At 38.8% G+C, this 20,575-nt stretch overlaps 1 protein-coding gene across 3 annotated transcripts in view; it reads left to right on the plus strand.

The window, feature by feature from the left end:
- Positions 1–20,575, plus strand: part of ADCY7 (adenylate cyclase 7) — a 79,292-nt gene that overhangs the window by 38,858 nt on the left and 19,859 nt on the right. For all 3 annotated transcript variants that reach the window (XM_042437946.1, XM_042437947.1, XM_042437948.1), the window contains 8 exons: positions 507–671; positions 5,035–5,184; positions 6,786–6,931; positions 8,000–8,111; positions 8,540–8,667; positions 9,610–9,768; positions 16,110–16,242; positions 20,097–20,282. In XM_042437946.1, coding sequence (XP_042293880.1) covers positions 507–671; positions 5,035–5,184; positions 6,786–6,931; positions 8,000–8,111; positions 8,540–8,667; positions 9,610–9,768; positions 16,110–16,242; positions 20,097–20,282 — 1,179 coding nt within the window. The remainder of the gene's footprint in view (positions 1–506; positions 672–5,034; positions 5,185–6,785; positions 6,932–7,999; positions 8,112–8,539; positions 8,668–9,609; positions 9,769–16,109; positions 16,243–20,096; positions 20,283–20,575) is intronic.

Below are 20,575 nucleotides of genomic sequence, written 5' to 3' on the forward strand. Positions count from 1 at the left end.
TTATTATTATTATTATTATTATTATTATTATTATTATTATTATTATTATTATTATTATTTTACCTGAGAGAACTTTTCTCTAGGAATCTCTAAGTCCTCTAGCATGACTCTATGGTCAACTTTCACCAGAAGCTGACCATAGAATTGCGCTGGAGGATCTTGAAATTGATAGAACATATTCATCAAATCCATCTATCATCAAATCTGTGAAAGGGAAAACAACAAGTTTGTGTGTGTGTATTTCTTCAATTAGATGAGTTATTCTCCAGCAGTATCTCTGCCTTGCTGTCATATTGTATTGGCCCTTATGCAGAACCCACTATCCTTCTGTATTTAATAGCTTGATTTCTCTATTCCTTGGTCATTTATATGAGGAGCTAGATAGATTTTTATTCTATATAGTTATCTCAAAGCTTTTATGAATGCTGTTCCTTTTATAATTTCCCTTGAAACTTTTATAAGTTTTGTCAGGATCAAAAAATATTGAGCCTCTTCTTCTTTGACAGGTGCCATTTTTTCTGTTCATAATCTTCACGGCTTACACCATGCTACCCTTTGGAATGAGAGATGCTGTGATTGTCAGCACGATTACAGCACTGTCCCATATTATTGTCCTGAGTATTGCTGTAGTGGAACACCACAAACAAAATCATCAGACCCTTGCACTTCAGGTATGGCTAATGGAATATTTGACAGTTTGAATTGTAATATGAAATTGATTAGCCAGACTGATTTTTTTCAAGTTAAGTTATGAAAGGATTTTTGTTGTGGGGGACACAGGATATAAACACAGATTCAATGAAGTATGCACTTGCTGAATGGGGCTATGTCTACTGAACTTATTTGTTTGGAGTAATGGATTAATCTTTTTTGGGGTGGGAATGTTGATTTGGGTAGAAATTAAGGGGCAAAAGATGAGAAGATACAGTACATACATTCTGAGTAAAGCAGGCCCTTGGTATCAGCTGGGCGAGTGTGATTCCAGGAGCTTCCTTGAATACCAAAATGTTCAAGTCCCATTAAATACAATGCATAGCAAAATGGTTTTCCCTATAAAACAGCAAAATCATTACTACAAAATCAATATATATAAAATTCAAACTGTGGATGCTTCAATCTGTGAATAAAAAAATATATGTGGATACGGAGGACTGACTATATGTGTAGAGTTATTAAGTTAAACCAGTATTTGCTCCTGGGAAAGCCAAAGACCTCCTCTGCAGTGTTATAACTTGTGCTAAATTCCAGAGAGAAAATATTTGGCTTTTCATGCAGAGGGTGTGTTCCTGAATTACTTGGAATAAAAGAAAAGAAATTCCCATGGTTTTGTAACAGTGAGAACTGTGAACAGCTTTTGCACCATGCCAGTGAATTTTCACAATTGTTTGGCAGGCACCAGTGGTCTAGTCATGCAGCCTAATCTGATAAACTTTTCAGCATAAAGGGGCAAAACCTTCCTGAATCAGGATCTACATAGTTTAGGTGTGTGCGTCATGTCTCTTCGTTTCATTTCCTTCCCCCAAATGAATACTTCTTGGTCCAACTGATGCAACCCCTTCATTTGATTAACACTTTGCTTTCACTTCTGCTCTTTCGAATTTGGCATACAGTTTGCAGGGAAGGGTTTTACTCTGAATTGTGATTACTGCCTCATTTGGAAGAATCGTCTTCATATTTAAATGTTCCCGTTTCACCTAGATTAATTTCAGTGCTTTTAAGAAACAAATTCTATTTAAACTCCTAGCACAGCATTTGTTCTTCATCAGGCAAGGAAGTAATGGGACGTTGATGCAGCAGAACAGAGATCAAAATGATTTCAAATAAGAATGCATGTACTGTACTCATTTGTTCAAACATTTTCTCCAGCCCATTGTATAGTCAGTCAAGGATTTAGAGGAAATTCTAGATCTAATGAAATGAAATATTTTCCTTTCTAGTTGCTACTAACCACAAATTTAATCAATCTTAAGTCTACTAACATCACCCTTGCAGAGCTAAATGGTTGGGTAGTCCATACAATAAGTTAACATTTGAGTAGTTGTTAGGTTCCCTCTCAACAGTTGTTACAAAGTGCAGTGGGATTTTTCTTGAGGATAGGAGTTGGCCAATTAATCTAGTGATTCAAATGTATCTTTTCTTTGGTGCATATTTTTTGGGTTTAGTTGAGACTTCATGACCATGAGTAAGGACACTTAACTATGAATGACAGTTGCTTCTGAACTAGCAGGCCATGATTTTCAACTAGTTGTTAAAGTAGATATGTAATCCATGTTTGATAGCCAAATAAACTTTGGTGTGATTAGCAAACCATAGTATATGGCCACTTATCTGCTTCCAGAGGATTGTTGTTGCTCTTGTTATTGTGTACAGTACTTTCAAGTAATTTCTGATTTATGGTGACTCTATATGAAGTTTTCTTGGCATGTTTTGTCAGAGGAGGTTTGCCATTGCCATCCTCTGAGGCTGAGAGTGTGTGACTTGCCCAAGCTCTAGATGGTTGAGCCAGGATGCAAGCCCTGGTCTCCAGAGCCCTAGTCCAACACTCAAACCACTATACCACACTGGCTCTTTGGAGGGTACCATATAATAAAGATAAGAGTGAACTCAGGAATCGTAGTTCTGTGATGAGAGAAAATAGATAATAAAACAATCTTTTAACTATAGCTTTTGGAAGCTCAAATTGTAGTTTGGGTTCTCTGTTGTCTGCATGATGTCTTTTTGCCCACATGAGGTTGCCAAAAATGTTTGTAGTAATACTTCTAAGGACTAACCCAATTCATTTGAGCTGGGAGTAGGAGCTGTGTTGACACATAATGATAAATTATGGTTTCATGCTGCATGGATAATGTGGAATGAACCCAAATGAAACCTCTGTTTTACATAATCTACTTCTCTTTTCTCCTCTAAGATAGGGAAGTCTTTGTGGCAGTATTTTTCCTTCAGTTCCCAAATTATGATCAGTTTGCAAATGCATCAACTTCAAACCATGAATTATGATGTTGATTTGCTAAACTAATCATAATTTGTAATCAAACTCAGCTTAGTACCTGTCATTGGTTCATATCTTCTTCAGTTCTTCATGTAAAGTATTCTCTCTTCCAGCCTGCTGAAATGTGTGACTCTCCAGATGTTGTTGGACTCCAACTCCTATCACCCCTAGTTGACATAGGTAGCAGTGAGGAATGATGAGAAGTGCAGTCCAAGAACAACTGGAGGACCATTGTTGGCCAAGGGGCCACACTACTGAACCAGTCAGTCCCTTCCAGTCAAGAGAAGCAGTTTAGACCCTGTGTGCCACATAACAAAGAGTGCATGTTCAAAGCAGAAAGCTCAAGATTACTCATGAGGGAGAACAAAGTCATCTGTTATAGAAACACACACATACAAACACACAAATATTCTCCAATGCCTTCAATAAGTTGTTCGCCAAACTGTCATGCCTACCTGACCTCACAATCAGTCATTGAGTCCTAGCAAATCCCACAAATAAGTAACCATAAGGAAAATTTATTTTGTGTAATTTCACAAGGCCTATCCTTCTTTCTCTAGATATGTCAAGGCTCAGAAGCCATTTAATCCAAGCATAGATGGATTTTTGCTTTTGGCAAGTTTGTAACAGAGAGGGAAATGTTATTAAAAATATATAATTTCCTTTTCTTCCTGAGCTGTAACATACATATTGGATCTTCACGTGAACGGATGCACTTCACAACTTAATATCTCTAGGCTAGGACATGGCTTCACTTTGCTAATATGGGTTATTAAGTCATGCCCTTTCCAAAGCACTGTTTTAGCTTTCTGACACTTGACCAGAGCAAATGCTGTAAGTTAATTATTTTTCCCCCTCAGCTACCTTTCAGCTGTGCAAACACAATCTCTTTCATGCTTTTAAAATGACTCTTGTATTCATATCAGAGCTTTAGAGTAAGTACACTGTGTGTGGAAAAGGCTTGTTAAAAGAGAAATAGACTTTGTGTTGACTTCTGGTTGAGGAAGAAAGTGGAGTTATAGGTTTTAAATGGAGTAAAAAACTGCATTACGTTACAGGCATTGAAAAACTAGGATCATGTCAATAGAGCAGATAGCTTGGATCTGTAACATGACAAGCGTAAATGAACAAGAACTGAAATGTACAGAATTACAAAACACACATTTCTTCTCCCTCCCAAAGTGCCACCTGGTTGGCATAGTAGGAATACTATAATTTACACTGTTCTCTCAAATTGTTCAGGGCCATTGTCTCTAGCAAAGCTCAGTTTCCTTCTCTTTCCTTCACATATATAGAACTGAGCTTTGGAGTTATAGGCCCTTATCACACAGAGGGGGAGGGACGTACGTTGCCAAAACATTGCTGAACTTTTGCAAAAGCACCGAAGGTGGGATCATCAGTTACACTTCTAAAATGTAATTGAAGCTTCCCGTTTTCCTCCCGTCGATGAAGTGTGCATAGAGAAGCCATGAGAATCCATTTTTTGAATAATGGAATATTCTGTTATTCAAAAAATGGCCTCTCTGCGCATGCTTCATCGACGGAAGGAAAGCGGGAAGCCTCAATTACGTTTTAGAAGCACGACAGATGATCCCACTTTCATGCTTCTGCAGCAGTTCGGCAGTGTTTTAGCAACGTAAGTCCCTCCTTGTGATAAGGTCCTTAGGAGTCTATCACACAGGGAAAAATTGGAAGTTTAAAATGGTAAGAACCTGTTATTAACTCACAATTGCACAAATGGTTTTCACAAGCAAAGTGCTGTTATCCTGTGCAGAATGCGAGATCAACCTGCACTTGCGCGCAAATGCGCAAATGTGCCTCCATCCCGATAATGATAAAAGCACGTACATCCCGAAAAAGTGATCAAATGTGCAAATAATTTTCACACTTAGATCGTGACAAATCTGTGCGTGTGACCCTGCCTTCCCTCAGCAGCTGTTCCTTTAAGATCCCTGTCTATGGGGGAAGGCTGAAGCAGGAGACAGATAGACATACATAGATTATGATTTTTGTGATGTTTGGGATTTTTTTCTTCTTTTGTTTAGGTCCTTGCCAATGTGTTTATTTTCCTTTGTGGGAACCTGATGGGTGCGTTTCACAAGCATCAGATGCAGGATGCTTCATGGGATTTGTACAGATATACTTTAAAATGCATCCAAGTCCAAATGAAGCTGAAGATTGAAAAGAGGCAACAAGTGAGTGGACCAGTTTCTTCTTTGATTACTTCCTTTTAATGCTATTTTTAAAATTCAATGTCCAGTTTAATCTGCTTGTGTACATGGGATGGGAAGGAATAGCATCTTGTTCTTTACAACAAGATGTGAATTCTCTTGGGTTAGGCCTGTCCCATGTCACCAAGATGAGAGCCTAGAAGTATTTTCCAAACCAACCAGGCTTTCTGTAGTCAGAAAAATTAAGGAATGTGTGCAAATGAATGTGCTTCAGATACATGAATATCCTCACTTACTTTCTTTGAAAACATGTGCATCTCTCCAGCTATATATTCTAAAGGCCAAATAGCATGCATATATAATTGTCTGCTAGAAGAAACATTTGGGAACTCAACGCTTCATAAGGCAGAATGGGAAGCAGAACTTTCCCTTTCAATTGAGAGTAAGACCTGAGAAAATATATGGACTCATTTACCATTTAAAACTAGGTCCATTGCCATTAAAGTTGGAATAGAATGTATATATATTTGTGCTACAGCAGTATACCTGATGTTATATGTTTTTGTATTTTTGCTATATTGTGTTGCTGGCCATGTGCCGTAATAAATTCATTCATTCATTGCCATTAAAGAGAATACTATCAAGTTGGTCCATCAATGGTACCTCACTCCAGTCAAATTGGCTCGTATGTCTACCAATGCTAATCCAAAATGCTGGAGGGATTGTGAACGTAGGGGAACCTTTGTACATATGTGTTTGGATTGTCCCTTAGTGTATGGGTATTGGACAGAAATTTTACAACTGATCTGCAAGATCACTAAACAAAGTATACAATTATCACTATTCCTTCACCTGTTCTCCATTTTTATGACTGAAAATAAAGCCCTGCAGCGTAAAGGACTTATTAGTTTGCTTTTGGCTGTTGCCAGGCTTGAGATAGACAAGAACTGGAAAACTAGAAAGTTGAATATTGCAGGATGGTGGACTTGACTCTAAGACTTGTGGTTAATGGAGAAAATGGCAGATAATAACAACTGAGCAAGAAGCTTACACTCTGGATTGACCTTTCATAAGATTCGGCACCCATTTATTGAATACATCCAGCAAGATTTAGTCTCTAGACATCCCCCAATTTTTTATAAATTTTTATGGAAAGATGTCTTTCAGGATCCCTGAATATACATACCTTTTATCTATAATGTTCAGGGCCTTATCTGGGTTATTGTCTTTATTTATTGTTGTTTTGGTGAACTGTTTGTTGTAATGTTTTATTTTAGAATGTATGAATAAATTTTAATTAACAAAAAGATGATAGGGGATGCTGAATATCATAGCCACGGTCTAGGAATTCATTCTATGCAGTTCTGTGTTCCTTTTCTTACCTATAACGTAGAGACATTGCTGGGTTAGTCTGGAAAATCAGTATTCAAAGGGATCTTTCAGCTTCTGACTTGCATCTGAGGAAGTAGGCCCAAGTTTATGAAAGCTCATGCTGCCAGCTTCTGTCTTTCAGTTAGTCTCAAAGGTGCTGCAAGATCCCTTTGCTTACTGTTATTTCCTAAATGCTGATAGTTTTGCAATATGGGTGTTACTTACATTACTCAGAATTCCCTCGTTCTTCTTAGGAAAGCTTGCTTTTATCCATACTGCCAGCTCATATCTCCATGGGAATGAAGCTAGCTATCATAGAACGGCTAAAAGAAACCAATGACAGGAAAAAGCATGACAACAATTTCCACAGCCTGTATGTGAAACGGCATCAGAATGTCAGGTGAGCATTGGTTCATGGTTCCTGCAGATTTTTCTTTCTGAGATACCATATTTCTGTTTCTGTTTCTATGGATGACTGTTCTTGGGCTCATCTTGGAAACATCCTTTGTCTTATGTATTCCCCAAATAAATCTATGGCTAGCCCCCTTTTTGTGGAACTTTGTGGATTTCACTTCTTTGTGTTGTGTATTCGATTCCATTTTAAGTTGCTTTTAAATGGACTTCAAAGACTTTGTTTTAAATTTCAGTCTGCTTTTGATTTTCAGTGCTGGCTAGAAGCTTCAGAACTGTTCCTGCTTTTGTTCTATCTTCGCTGCCCTAGATTCCATGTTTTAAAATGTTGATCTCTTAAGTTGCTTTCTTGTTTAATGTGAGCTATGGTTTTTAAAATTGCTTTTATTTGTTTATGGTGGTGTTTTAAAATTTGTTTGCACTATTTGGTTATATTGTAAACTGTTTTAAGGAGACTGTTCGTCTGGGAAAGGTGGATATACTGTATATATGCTTATGTATAAGTCAAGAAATTTTAGTCAAAATCTCAACCTCAAAAAACTGGATTGATTTATCTGTGGGTCAGTGTAAGTACTGTAAAAAAAGGAATCATCTCCTTCTCTGAACAGAGTGACAAAAAGCAAGAGCTAAGTTCATCCCAGGAGAACCGAAAAGAAGCACCAATCCTGTCTTCACTGCAGCACTTCTTCTAGCCTTTTTGAATGCGTGGGTGAGAAAATAATGGTGGCAGTGGCTTTTTGGTACTTCCCCTCCAAGGAGCACTGAGAGAATGGAGAGGTTTGGTGCTTCTTTTAGGTTTTCCCAGGCCTTTTGCCACTCTGCTCAGAGAAAGGGATGACAGAGATGTTATTCCAGTGATGAGGAACTGGGCTTGGAAGGATTTGGATGGCACTTGTGTGTGCTTGCCAGCTTTTCTAGGTTAAAATCAGGCAAAGACAAGAGTTTGGAGGGTGATAATGTTTGGTAATTCCCAGCACGTTTTTAAAGATACAGACCTCCGAATAAGGAAATGAGTGATAAACAGTGCTTACTGATTCAGTGTTATGTCCCTACTTAGCATCTTGTATGCAGATATTGTGGGATTCACTCGGCTAGCAAGTGACTGCTCTCCCAAAGAGCTGGTGGTGATGCTGAATGAGCTCTTTGGCAAATTTGATCAAATTGCAAAGGTGAGTAGCTTCTTTTTTGTCAGTAAAATGTTTCAAGAGTAAATGTTTATACATAAATAATCTGTTCAGTTCAGCTCTCAACTTAATGGCTGATTGAGCATCTGAGTCTATAAAAACACAGTTGTCAATTGATGCAAAGGCACCGCATATGTGCTCCAAGTCTTCATTTATAGTTTGGCTAATTAAACTGAGACATGGTTATCCAACCATAGTAATGGAAGAATCCTTGCTCAGTTTTTTGAAGATTGCCTCCCTTGCATCCTCCCTTCCATCCTTAGAACATGGATGAAAAACTGCTGGATCAGATACATTTGAGACAATGTTTGCTCCACGTGCCAAACCATATAATTCCTGTTAATTAAGAAGCATATCCACTAATTTATATTTGCAGTGTTGCTGATGACTCATGTGCTATTTTTGTTTTGCAGGAAAATGAATGCATGAGGATAAAAATTTTGGGAGACTGTTATTATTGTGTCTCAGGCTTACCTGTCTCATTGCCGGTGCATGCCAAGAACTGTGTGAAAATGGGCCTTGACATGTGTGAAGCTATCAAGTAAGTACTTTTTAAAAGCCTGTGTTAGAACAAGTTAATCCAACAACATTCCTTCTGCGACCATATCTTACTACATATGTTTGTGTCAGTGGGATTTTTATTTAGTAATAACATATTTATCAGATGTGAGCTGTAGTACAATACAAACCCAGTATCCATGGAGGATATGTTCCCATATTTACTGCAGATAGTGAAAATTGTGGCTAATAGTGAACCCTATATTTTTCCTGGAAGTGGACAATAGATTCATGTTGGAGGGCCTCCAGATGCCTAGAGAGACCATATTTTTCAACATGGGTAAATGAAATTGCAGGTACCAGTCCCATGGATACAAGGGTTATAATGTACATGAAATGTAATGCAATAGTAAATGCATTTAATCTTCAGTCACAACTATTGTTTCGATGTGACATATTAATGGAGTCACATCTCTGGAATTATCCAGCACTATTATTTATCTTTATCACACACTACCCTTCATCCCAAGGGAAGTAGTACACACAGGTTTACCCAATTTTATCCTAACAACAACTATGGCTATCTCTGCACTGTAAAAATAATTCACTTTGACACCACTTTAAGTTATTTATTTATCTATTTTTGGTATGAGGAGTTTCTGGTTATGCGGTCCTCCCTTAGCAATATGTAATGTTACAGCCAGAGATATGTTTTGCACTTCATTGAGAAGAAAGCCATGTAATTAGCGCAAGGTGGGTTCACTAGCGCTTTACAGCTTAGTGACACCCTATACTTAGTTTTTCCAGTTACTACTAACTTTCCAACTATGCCTCTGTTGTTTTGTTCTTGTTTCCAGTGGCCCTCAATTTGATAAATTTGTAATTTAGTAACTGCGAAGAATTAAAACCCCAACATGAATTTTAGGCATAAAGATGGAGGATTAGTTAGATGCCTATTTATGTCATCTTCTCAATTGTTTTGCAGACAAGTGAGGGAAGCCACAGGTGTTGATATTAACATGCGAGTCGGCATTCATTCTGGGAACGTACTTTGTGGTGTGATAGGGCTTCGGAAATGGCAGTACGACGTTTGGTCTCATGATGTCTCCTTAGCCAACCGAATGGAATCCGCGGGCGTTCCTGGGTAAACTCCTTCACTTCTTGTGTCATGGTTTCCATTATATCACTGTGTGAGATTATCCAGAAACTCAATGTTTTGATAATGAATAATGGAAATGTAGAAACAGAATGTTGACTAATATAAATTAAATCACTGTCTGAATATTCTTTTTTTCATAGATGTCATGTGGCATGGCCACTGAGGTCATATCTTAAGCTTATGATCTTTCTCTCCCTTCATGTATTCAGATTCTCTCTCTTCATTTTCTAGTTTACAATAACCATAGATGATGTTATATCCTCATTAGGTAAGCTACTGCACACTGAAATTTGATTCAAACTAGGATAGGAAACTCTGGTTTGAACTTGCTTCTCACTTATAGTACAGGCAAACACTGTCTTGCAAATTTCGACACAACAACAAATAATGCCTTATTCAAACTAAGAAAGGAGACATCTAGAGTATGAGAGAGGGAGAAAAGTAGGTAAATATGTCTGAAACCTGTTCATAATGGCCAGACTGTGCAACCTCTGAATCGATATTGAAAGTGAGCCATAGAACTTAAATTTATACCTTAACTTGTATCCTTCTTTTGAGTGTTTTCAGACAACTTAAGGATAGATGTCTGTCCTGCTTGATGGAAATTTTACAAATTATCAGAGTAGGTACTTCTGCTGCAGAATAACAATTTCAATGAACAATTTCATTTCCTAATGCTTAATATAAATTGTACCTTCCTGGGAGACTAGATCAAGCATTGCTATTGCCCTTTCTCTGGCTGTATTTACATTACTTAGAAAATTCTTTGTTGCTTCTTTCAACCATGCCTGGAAAATGAAAGCATGTCAAGAATGGCTGCTTCCAGTATCAATGTAAAAATGGCACCCTTGGGAAAATGCAATTGTTCAACCACTTATGGCATTATTATTATTATTATTATTATTATTGTTATTGTTGTTGTTGTTGTTTATTTTTATTGCACATTATAGTGCTTGCAATATTTTTTTAAAAATGAAAACCAGAACACCTAAAACATTGGCACAATTCATATGTGTCTTCATCCTTTGTTGACTGCATTGCCAGGGGATGTGTTGCGTATGTGAATGGCTCAGCAAAGATTTAAAACTAGGGATGTAATTCTTGGCTGATTTTGTTCTCAAAGGGAAAGAATGAGTAGAATCATAGTACCATAGAGTTGGAAGAGACCACAAGGGCCACCCAGTCCAAACCCTGGCCATGCAGGAACTCTCATTCAAAGCATCCCAGCAGATCACCATCCAGCCTCTGTTTAAAGACCTCTAAGGAAGGAGACTCCACTACACTCCGAGGAAGGAGTGTGTTCGACTGTCAAACAGTCCTTACTGTCAGGAGGTTCCTCCTAATGTTGAGCTGGAATCTCTTTTCCTGGAGCTTGCATCCATTGTTCCGGGTCCTGTCCTCTGGAGCAGCAGAAAACAAGCTTGCTCCCTCCTCAAGGTGATATCCCTTCAAGTTTTTAAACAGGGCTATCATATCACCTCTTGACCTTCTCTTCTCCAGGCTAAACATCCCCAGCTCCCTAAGTCGTTCCTCATAGGGCATGGTTTTTCAGACCCTAATCTGAACAGTTTTCAAACTGCTGTAAAGGTTTCAGGGACTATTTGCAGTTTGGGACTTATTCTGTGCAAAATTTGTAAATGGTATTTTTACTCCTAAAACACAATTTTCCATGTAGAAATAATATTTCTGTAGAGGAAATGGTGTTTCCTATGAAGAAAAATGGACAATTGCACTTATGGAGAAATTAACCTGTGAAATCCAAACCTCTAAAGGACTAATAACAACACATACGTGGCATTTGTTCTTCATGTATACCTGCAGAGATCTCCCCCCATCATGGACCCCACATTTGCCTATCAGAAACACTAGAAGAATCTCTCTTGATAGTTACAAAATATTTATTTTTATGGATCTTCAAAGATATATAGGAATTACAGATCATAAGATGACATGACTCATTAGAAAAGATGATAATGCTCAGTAAAGTGAAAGGCAGTAGGAAAAGAGGAAGATCACATTACAGGTGGATTGATTCTGTCAAGGAAGCAATGGTCCTGAATTTGCAGGATCTGAGCAGAGCAATTGATAACTGAGGATCTTGGAGGTCTCTCATTCACTGGGTTGCCATAGATTGAAACTGACTTGACAGCAAATAACTTCAAAGTTGAGTTTCTTCTTCCACCACCTTCTGCCTCTGATGGGAATGAACAACACCAACAAGCAAGTAGACATACAATGTTAGCCCTGTTTCAGGGTAAGAGTGTTGTGTTATTTCAGAGCTGTGTAAAAATGTTGCAAGTGTGTTGCTTTGCAAGTGTATTGTTGTGCCAGCAGTCAGAACTGCCCCCCCACCCAACAGGCTTGAAACTGATAGAACATTGTACAGTAGACTCCAGTCTACGTTTCACTTGCTGTTTATATTAGCAAAAGCTTTGCTAATAATACTAGTAGTGTGACCTTAAACTGTAAAGAGTTGGCAAGGTTTATTTTTAGTCATTTTTATGGCCTGGCTGGATTGTTTGTTCCTTGCCGTGAGCTTATCAGTTTGCTTGGTGGTGTTAGAAAGGCAAGAGTATCAGATGTACTGTGATTGCATTGTGTGCTTTATAGCCATTGCTGCTGAGTGCAGAGCACAATTCTAGAGAATGCTGTGTTTTGTCCAAGGATTGTTCTAAGATTTTCCAGGTTGCAATGAACTCAGCAGAAAGTTAGCAAAATTGATATTATTTGTTGTGTGCCTTCAAGTCATTTCCAACTTCTATTAATATCTGCACATCATACATTATACAATAGTAGAGCTGTAGAACATCTTCATTTACGCATTGGGTTTTCCTGAATGAGCAGGGATTTGAACCTTGGTCTCCAGAACCAGAGCCCAAACTCAAACCACTAGACCATGCTGGCTCTCGACTGGAAACTATGTATTCACAATCCAGCACTTGGCATGGACCTAATTTGCAAAAGAAAATATGAAGATTTAGAAAAGAAAAATGCTTCCTTGTTGAAACCTGTCCCCTGCATTTTGCTTCCAGTGTCTTCAAATGTCATGACAATGTGCATAGAGTTATTATATAGACCTCATTTATTTAAAGCATGTTTGCATCACTACTCATCTATTTTAGATTTTAGCTGGGGTTGCAGCAAAATGAGAGAGGTGGGTTTTGTGCTTCTAATCCTGCTTTTTGATAAATATTCTTCTCCCTTTATAAGGATCCTCAAAATTAGCTTCCGTGGAGATATGTAGTACATCAGCCATACCAACTGATTGACTAGATGTTTTAAAAACTTGAAAGAAATATGTTATAGATGGTTAAACATTACAGGATGCAAATCTGTAGCAAAGCACTATTGCTAACTTGTCATGCCAATTAAGTTAAAGCTTCCTTTTGGGCATGGCTTGGTTTTCTTTTGCAGAACAGGATGAATGATGACAAGATACTGGGAAGTTATTTTAAAACAAAGGAGGGAAATATATGTATTTTTGGAGTAACTGTTTCGTGTTCCAGAACTGCTGCTTGAAAAACTCTTGTAATATCAGCCAGCTGAGTAAACTCTTGGACAATGATGTGTTCTATAATAGACATAGATGTTGCTCTCAAAAGCTTCCAGACCATTTTAAGAGCTATTCATCAACTTGTTTGAAGTAGCAGCAGTGAGGGGCTAGAGAGGGAAGAGTGCATTGTGTATAAATTTGAATTAATGTTGATAGCCTTCTTGGCAGGTTCCCAAGTTGTCCTTGAAAACCAGGCAAGCAATTTGCAAAGTTTTCAGTCCATATAATAAATGAACTTCAGGTCTGTAACTAATCTGTATGTATGGTAGTGTGAATCTGTTTAACATTGATATACATTAAATGCATGTGCTGTGTTTGGTGCTACTACAGAGTGGCAAAATTGATGATGATGATGATGATGTCATTAGTGTGCATGGTGCATTTTAAAATAATATGTGGAGGGGGACCTTGTTTGAGTTTGGAAGCTAAGTAGATTTGGACTAGGGGCTTTTTCACATTACACAGTTTATAGCACTGTGATTCCACTTAAGCGGTCATGGCAACATCCTATTGAATCCTAGGATTTGTAGTTTATTACATGGACTCAGTCTCTTCAGAATACTCAACCAGAAAGCTCTAGTGACTCCCCAAACTACAAACCCTAGGATTCCATAGGATGTAGCCATGATCCTAAAACAGAAGCATAGCTCTATAACTTTGTAGTGTGAAAGAGTTCTGGGTTAGTAGCTGAATAGGAGATGGCCTCAGATTATCCAGACTCTCCAGGTCAGGTTTAGAAAGATTACTTGGAGGTCATGGAGAATTGCGGTAAAATGGACTTGATAATGTTTGGCCAGATGGACCAATGTTCTGAGTCAGTATAGATATATTGTACCATAAGGGTCTGTTAAATTCCATATAGTAAATTATTTATAAAAGAAGGAGGAGTATTATTTTTTATAAATTTCAGTATTAAAAGAGAATGGCAAGTTACAGGTATCAAACTTGATACTTGAAAGGGAATGCAGTTAGATATGCTGAAGTTTTGTTTCTCATGGAGGTGAAAACTAAATAAGAGGTTAAAAGATTATGTGGTATACTCCAAATCCCAGGTTTAGGAGACCAGCTGGGGAAAGGGGTGAAATTGTTAAAGGAAACTTTGGATCCTGGCTATAAAGAAAACATGCTGTTTTTATCTTGGCCACCAAATGCATTCAGTTAACTTCCTTGTAATATAATATTCTTCTTGGTAGGTACTGTTTAGCTCTTCAAACAAAATATTTTTTGCTCTCTCATGTAAATAGAAACTGTGTTGCTCTCCTAACTATGTTGGCTTCTTCCTTTATGCTTCTTTTTTCCACCATGTCCTTCCTCCAAAGAACTCAAAACAGGTTAATGTGGTCTTCCACCATTCCTAATTTCATCCTCTCAACACTGTTGCAAAGTAGTTGTCCCAGGTCCAAGAGTGTCCCAGGTCCAAGAGTGAGTTGTGGCTAAAGGGGGTTCACGCTTGTGTCTTTGAGGCCTTAGTCTTAGCAGTCTGTCCTTTGTATCAAGCTGGCCCTTGCCCAAAGCTTGGAAACATTAGAGACTTCTATTCTCAGACTCTTCCAGACAACATGTTCACTTCAACATCAAAGCTCTGCCCTTGCTTGGGTTTGCCATTTTCCCTCTCCTAGTTATGATCTTTCTACTTAAGTCAATGTGGGCATCTGTATCCTTCCAAGTATTGCTTGACTTCAGCAAACCTCAGCCCCAGGTAGTTAATGGTGAGGGATTTTGGGGGCTGCAGTCTAAAAACCTCCGGAGGTTCACAACTCTTGACTTACATAGACACACAGTTAAGAGGGTAAAGGGGGAAAGACACACACACACACACACACACACATATATATATATATATATATAGAGAGAGAGAGAGAGAGAGAGATGGATATGTGCTTCTCCTAAGGTCAACGGATGGGCAGATTACTGTCTTTGCCATCTGTTTGTCTACATATGGAGAAAGACCATTGGTTCTACATACATCAAGATTATCCTGATATCACATCTCAAGCTGATTCTTCCAGTCTACATTCTCAATTTTTAGACCTAAGTCTTTCTACAGATCCTATGGAGACAATATCTGGCCAGGTTTTTGTATTTGTTTGTTCTTACCCTATACCAAGTCTGCTAAAAAGCTCTGAAGAATTCAAAAGCGTGCCTCTTTCATGCCTCTATTTCAACCTCTCTCTCTCCGTTTCTGATGGAGACTATTTCTGACAACCCAATAAATTTCATGGGGTTTTCTTAAGCAAGGAATACTCAGAGGTTGTTTTGCCATTTTCTTCCTCTGAAATATAGCACCAGGTATTTGTTGATGGTCTCCCAGATGCCAGCCACAGATGCAGGCAAAACATCAGGAATAAACTCTTCTAGAACATGGCCACATAGCCCAAAATACCCACAAAAACCTAAAGATATAGTGTGTGAGTGTATGTGTGTGTATCAGCAATGGAAGACACTACTACTTTTAAAAGGAAGGGACTGGGAGAAAAAAAGGGAATGTGACAGCACCTTTAAGACTAACCAGTTTTTATTTTAACATGAGCTTTCCCTGGTTATAAATCCACTTCTTTAGTGAGAGAGGCAACTGTACTATTGTGGATTGCAAATTAGCAAAACTCTTAAGCAGCAATTGTGCCAGGATCCTGGGTTTGGCTGCCAAGGCTGAAGCTGCTGAGAAGCAGAGACATGTCAACAACAGCTATTGATATGGAAATGAATCACTTACAATGACCTTTCTGCCAGTGTTTAAGTCTTTTGTGCTCCTGTGTTTTCCCCTCTTTTCTAGCCGTGTACACATCACTGAAGCAACACTAAATCACCTTGGCAAAGCTTATGAGGTGGAAGAAGGGAATGGACATCTCAGAGACCCATATCTGGCAGCCATGAATATCACAACATACTTGGTGATTGATCCAAGGGTATGCATGCATTTTACCTAAAAGTGCACACTTGTACTTGCAGAGCAGTGTGCAAGCAGATCTCTATCTCTCTTAATGTGGCTAAAAGAAGAGTATTGCAAACCCTATTCCCATAGGCTGCAGTGCTGTGACGTTGGCATATTCCAATTGGTCAGGAAGAAGCTGCCAGCAATAAAATGTTAACAAACAGTACGGCATCTATGAGCAAAGGGGAATGCAAAAAGGATTGGGTAGAAGTGTATGCGTAGTAGGGAGTTGTTTCTGTTTTCAGAATCATAGCAACCCAGTCTGGTTTATTGTGAGGAAATGATTCCCCCCCCCCCCACTTTTACTATTTATTCTGTTTGCATCCTGTTTTCCCTCCAGTGATGTCAAGGCAGTGTACTTGGGTAGTCCTCCTCTTTGCTTTATATCTCCAACAAACCTGTAAGTTAGCGAGGCTGAGCGAAAGAAAGAGAGAAAGTGGTTGGCCTAAGATATCCCACTGAGGGTCATGGTTCGGTACGGACTAGAACCTGGATCTCCCAAGTCCCAGTCCTATATTTTTAGGAAACTATGGGAAGAGACAAAAACGCTACAATGTAAAGCTAAGGGACTGGGAATGCATAAGCAGAGGTGCTGAAGGAAAATATAATAAACAATGGAGAAAGAAGTCAGAGTCCTAAGATAGTGGGAAAAGATGAGTGATGATAAAAGGAGACTAGGGAAAACCTAGAGAAGAAAAGGAGTGAATTCATTTCATAAGAAAAGAGGAGACATGAGAGATTTGGAGTCAGTGTTTATGGAACAGGAGAACCAAACTTGATGGCATGAATCTGAATTTCACAGTGATTTGAATTAACCGGCCAAACATGTCTGGCTGCAGAGGTATTTCTACCAGTTATCTGCATGTAGTTGTTCTTGACATTATGTGACCTTAAGTCATTTTCCAACTTACGGTGACTCTAGAGCAAACCTATCATTGGGGTTTCTTGGCAAGATTTCCATAGAGCAAGTTTGTTCTTGCTTTCTTCTGAGGTTAATCTCCAGAGCAGTACTCCAGTGCTCAAACCCCCACATCATGCTGGCTACTAAATATTACACCTTTCACAATAGTTTGAAAAAATAGCTGTGCAAGGGCATTGTTGAACCATTTCCAGAAATAAAATTTGCAATTTCACAGTCTGAAAATTAGTACTTTGTAGGTGAATTAAGTAAATATTGATCATAATTTTAGTCACATCAGTGCGGCACAGAGCACCCAAAAAGGGTGGCCTGCTGGCGCTTGTTTTTCTGCCGGAGGGAAGCCGCAGCTGCAAAACCGCACGGCTTCCCGCATACGGAAAAAGAACCCATAAAAAGTGGGTTCTTTTTATGCTGCAGTGGTGGAGTACCCAGTGCGCCACTGCCGCACTCATTACATAAGTGCTGTGTTAGTCTGTAGAATCAGTACACAGAGAGATCTTGTAGCACCTTTGAGACTAACTGAAAGAAAGAAATTGGGAGCATGAGCTTTCGTAGACTTCAGCCTACTTCCTCAGATGCATTTACATGCATAAATTCTTCTGAGGAAGTAGGCTGAAGTCTACAAAACCTCATGCTGCCAATTTCTTTCTTTCAGTTAGTCTCAAGGGTGCTACAAGATCTCTCTACGTACTAAACAACAACAAATGTTCATTTATTGATCCAGGATCTTTTACAGCTGGGTATAGGATAGTGATGGTGGTAGGAATTGGGGTGCTGAAAACAATAAGCCATGAAAAAGGTAGGAACACTTGACTGCCAGATAATTTTATATGTATGTGTATAGGGAGGGGGGGGACTTGTATAACAAGGCTAAAAGGCATTAGACATTCAATTGCATGAGCCACAGATCCATGAAACAATGGCTTTTAGAGTTTGGTCTCCAAGGAACACTTCAAGTATCCAGAAAGGGCTGTGTGTTCTTTAACTGTGTGTAATTAAAAGAATATGCTTGAAGCCTCCCACGTCTTGTCTTAAGTGCAGTTCTACTAGCATTCAGTGAAGAAGTGATTAGAAAAGAAATGGTACTCCAGAGCAATCCAGTTTGCTTTGCTTGACACAAAACTGAAAGTGTGTTTTGTTTTCCACCTATTTCTAAAAGCGAGACAGAGACCTACTGACTACATTAACACCTCTTTGCTTAATGTACACCATCATTAAAGATGATTAAAACCAGTTTACAAAATAATAGTTTCCAAAGAGATAGAAGGGCCATAGCTGATTATATAGAGAGTGCTTGTTTTGTGTGTCAATCCCAGCTTTGAGACTTGGCATTTTGTTGTCAAAATAACAACTACAACTGGAAAAACACATCATAGTGACTTTGAGAGAGCTCCCCTTTCTCTGAAGAAAGAGAAAGTCACAATAGATGTGAGACAGCACCACAACAAGAAAAAAAATATATGGAGGAAACCTACTGAACTAAGGAGATAATTTATTGCAAATAAACAATCTCCTTCGGTGCACTATATATGAGCAAGAATGAAATACAATTAACTAAAATGAAAAACAAATATGCTATTGAGGAACCTGATTTAGATGTGGGAACGAGCACAACCAACCAACCAACCAACCATAACATTAAAAACATTAGTAATTGCAGTAGGAAATGTTATGGGGATCAATCAAAGGTATTTTGTAGCACCTTTGAGACTAAATGAGAGAAAGATGTTCATAGCATAAGCTTTTGTAGGCCCAGATCTACTCTACACTGCATACACAATGCAGTTTGACACACCTTTAACTGTCATGGACCAATGCTGTGGAACCCTGGGATTTGTAGTTTGTTGTGGCACCAGAGTTCCCTGACAGAGAAGGCTAAATACCTCACATAACTACAAACCCCTGAATTCCATAGATTGACCCAGGGCAGTTAAAGTGGTGTCAAACTGCATTGTGTATGCAGTGGAGATTAGACCTCAGTCTACTTCATCAGATGCATCTGATAGACTGAGTCTATGGGCTTTTTCACACAGGAGGCAGGCATTAATAAAAAGGCATTAAAATGTCATAGTGCAATGAGGGAAGATTATCACACCCCTGTGTGCTTCTCCTGTTTGGGTCCCAAGCGTAAAGTGTAATGGACGTGTCATTAGGTAATAACAGAAACTCCCATTATTACCCAATGACACGTCCATTACAGTTTACGCATGGGACACAAATGGGAGATTCGCACGGGGGTGTGATAATCTTCCCCCCCAGTCACACTATTACCATCTTTTAATCATATTTTATTAATGCGTTCCTCCTCTGTATGAAAGCGCCCTATGAAAGCTTATCTTTCAAACTTCTTTCTCTGGTCATTACAAAAGTGCTCCAAGATCTCTTTGATTACTGATAGAAACTAACACAGGTGTGTCTTTGAATTCATTTTACAAATAAGTAAAACAATATTCAAGTAGAATAAAAACATATATTATCTGCTGCAATAATACCTACATATGAAGGCAATTTAAGTGGCTCTTACACACACACACACACACAGAAACATTTCACGGGGACCTAAATGCACAGGGACCCATTGCTAATCAAAGCAGACAACTTTAGGTTGGGCAGAATGAGGGATGGAGTCAGATTTGGATCAGACACAATGAGCCAGCATTCTGTATCTTGGCTCACTGGAATTGAACAATATTCTGGTATACGCTGATTGCTAATCTTCAGCTCTTGCAAATGGGAGCAATTAAAGAAGGAGAGGGGAATGGAAGGGGGAGACTTGCCTTTGACTTGTGTCTACTTGTTCCTGCTTGTGCACCTCACACTAAACTGTGGTTTAGCATGGCATGCAATCTTCACCTGTTCATGAACACTCGAGCTTTCTAATATCTTTGCTCCATTTGTCTTGTTTTTAGTCTAAACAGCGCGCCTCCAACAACCACGTCACCCAAGCCAGAGTGCAAGATGGCTTGAAAATGAGGGCCTCTGTCCGGATGTCACGATACTTGGAGTCCTGGGGGGCAGCACGGCCTTTTGCGCACCTGAACCATAGAGAAAGTGTGAGCAGTGACACCTCTGCACCAAACAGGAGGCGTAGGAAGGTGATGCTTTGCTTTCATTTTGTCCTTTTAAAAAATTCCAAGGCCTTATATTGTTGAGTTGTTGCTTTTTTAGTTTTCAGATTTTTTTTCCCAATAGAAAGCTTTACATACAAAGAGGTAGAACAGAAACATTAACTATGCTTATCTAGGACACAAGCTTTGTTTTTATAGTAGAACTTGAAAGGAAGAAAGGATGAAATTGGAACATGTCTGTAAAGCCACAGTATAGCTGCACTTGCATATACTGTTACCAGTTTGTACTAGTGAAATGTATAGGAGTGTATAAATCTTCC

Source organism: Sceloporus undulatus, chromosome 8 (assembly GCF_019175285.1).
Source record: "Sceloporus undulatus isolate JIND9_A2432 ecotype Alabama chromosome 8, SceUnd_v1.1, whole genome shotgun sequence".
Classification (NCBI taxonomy): domain Eukaryota; kingdom Metazoa; phylum Chordata; class Lepidosauria; order Squamata; family Phrynosomatidae; genus Sceloporus; species Sceloporus undulatus.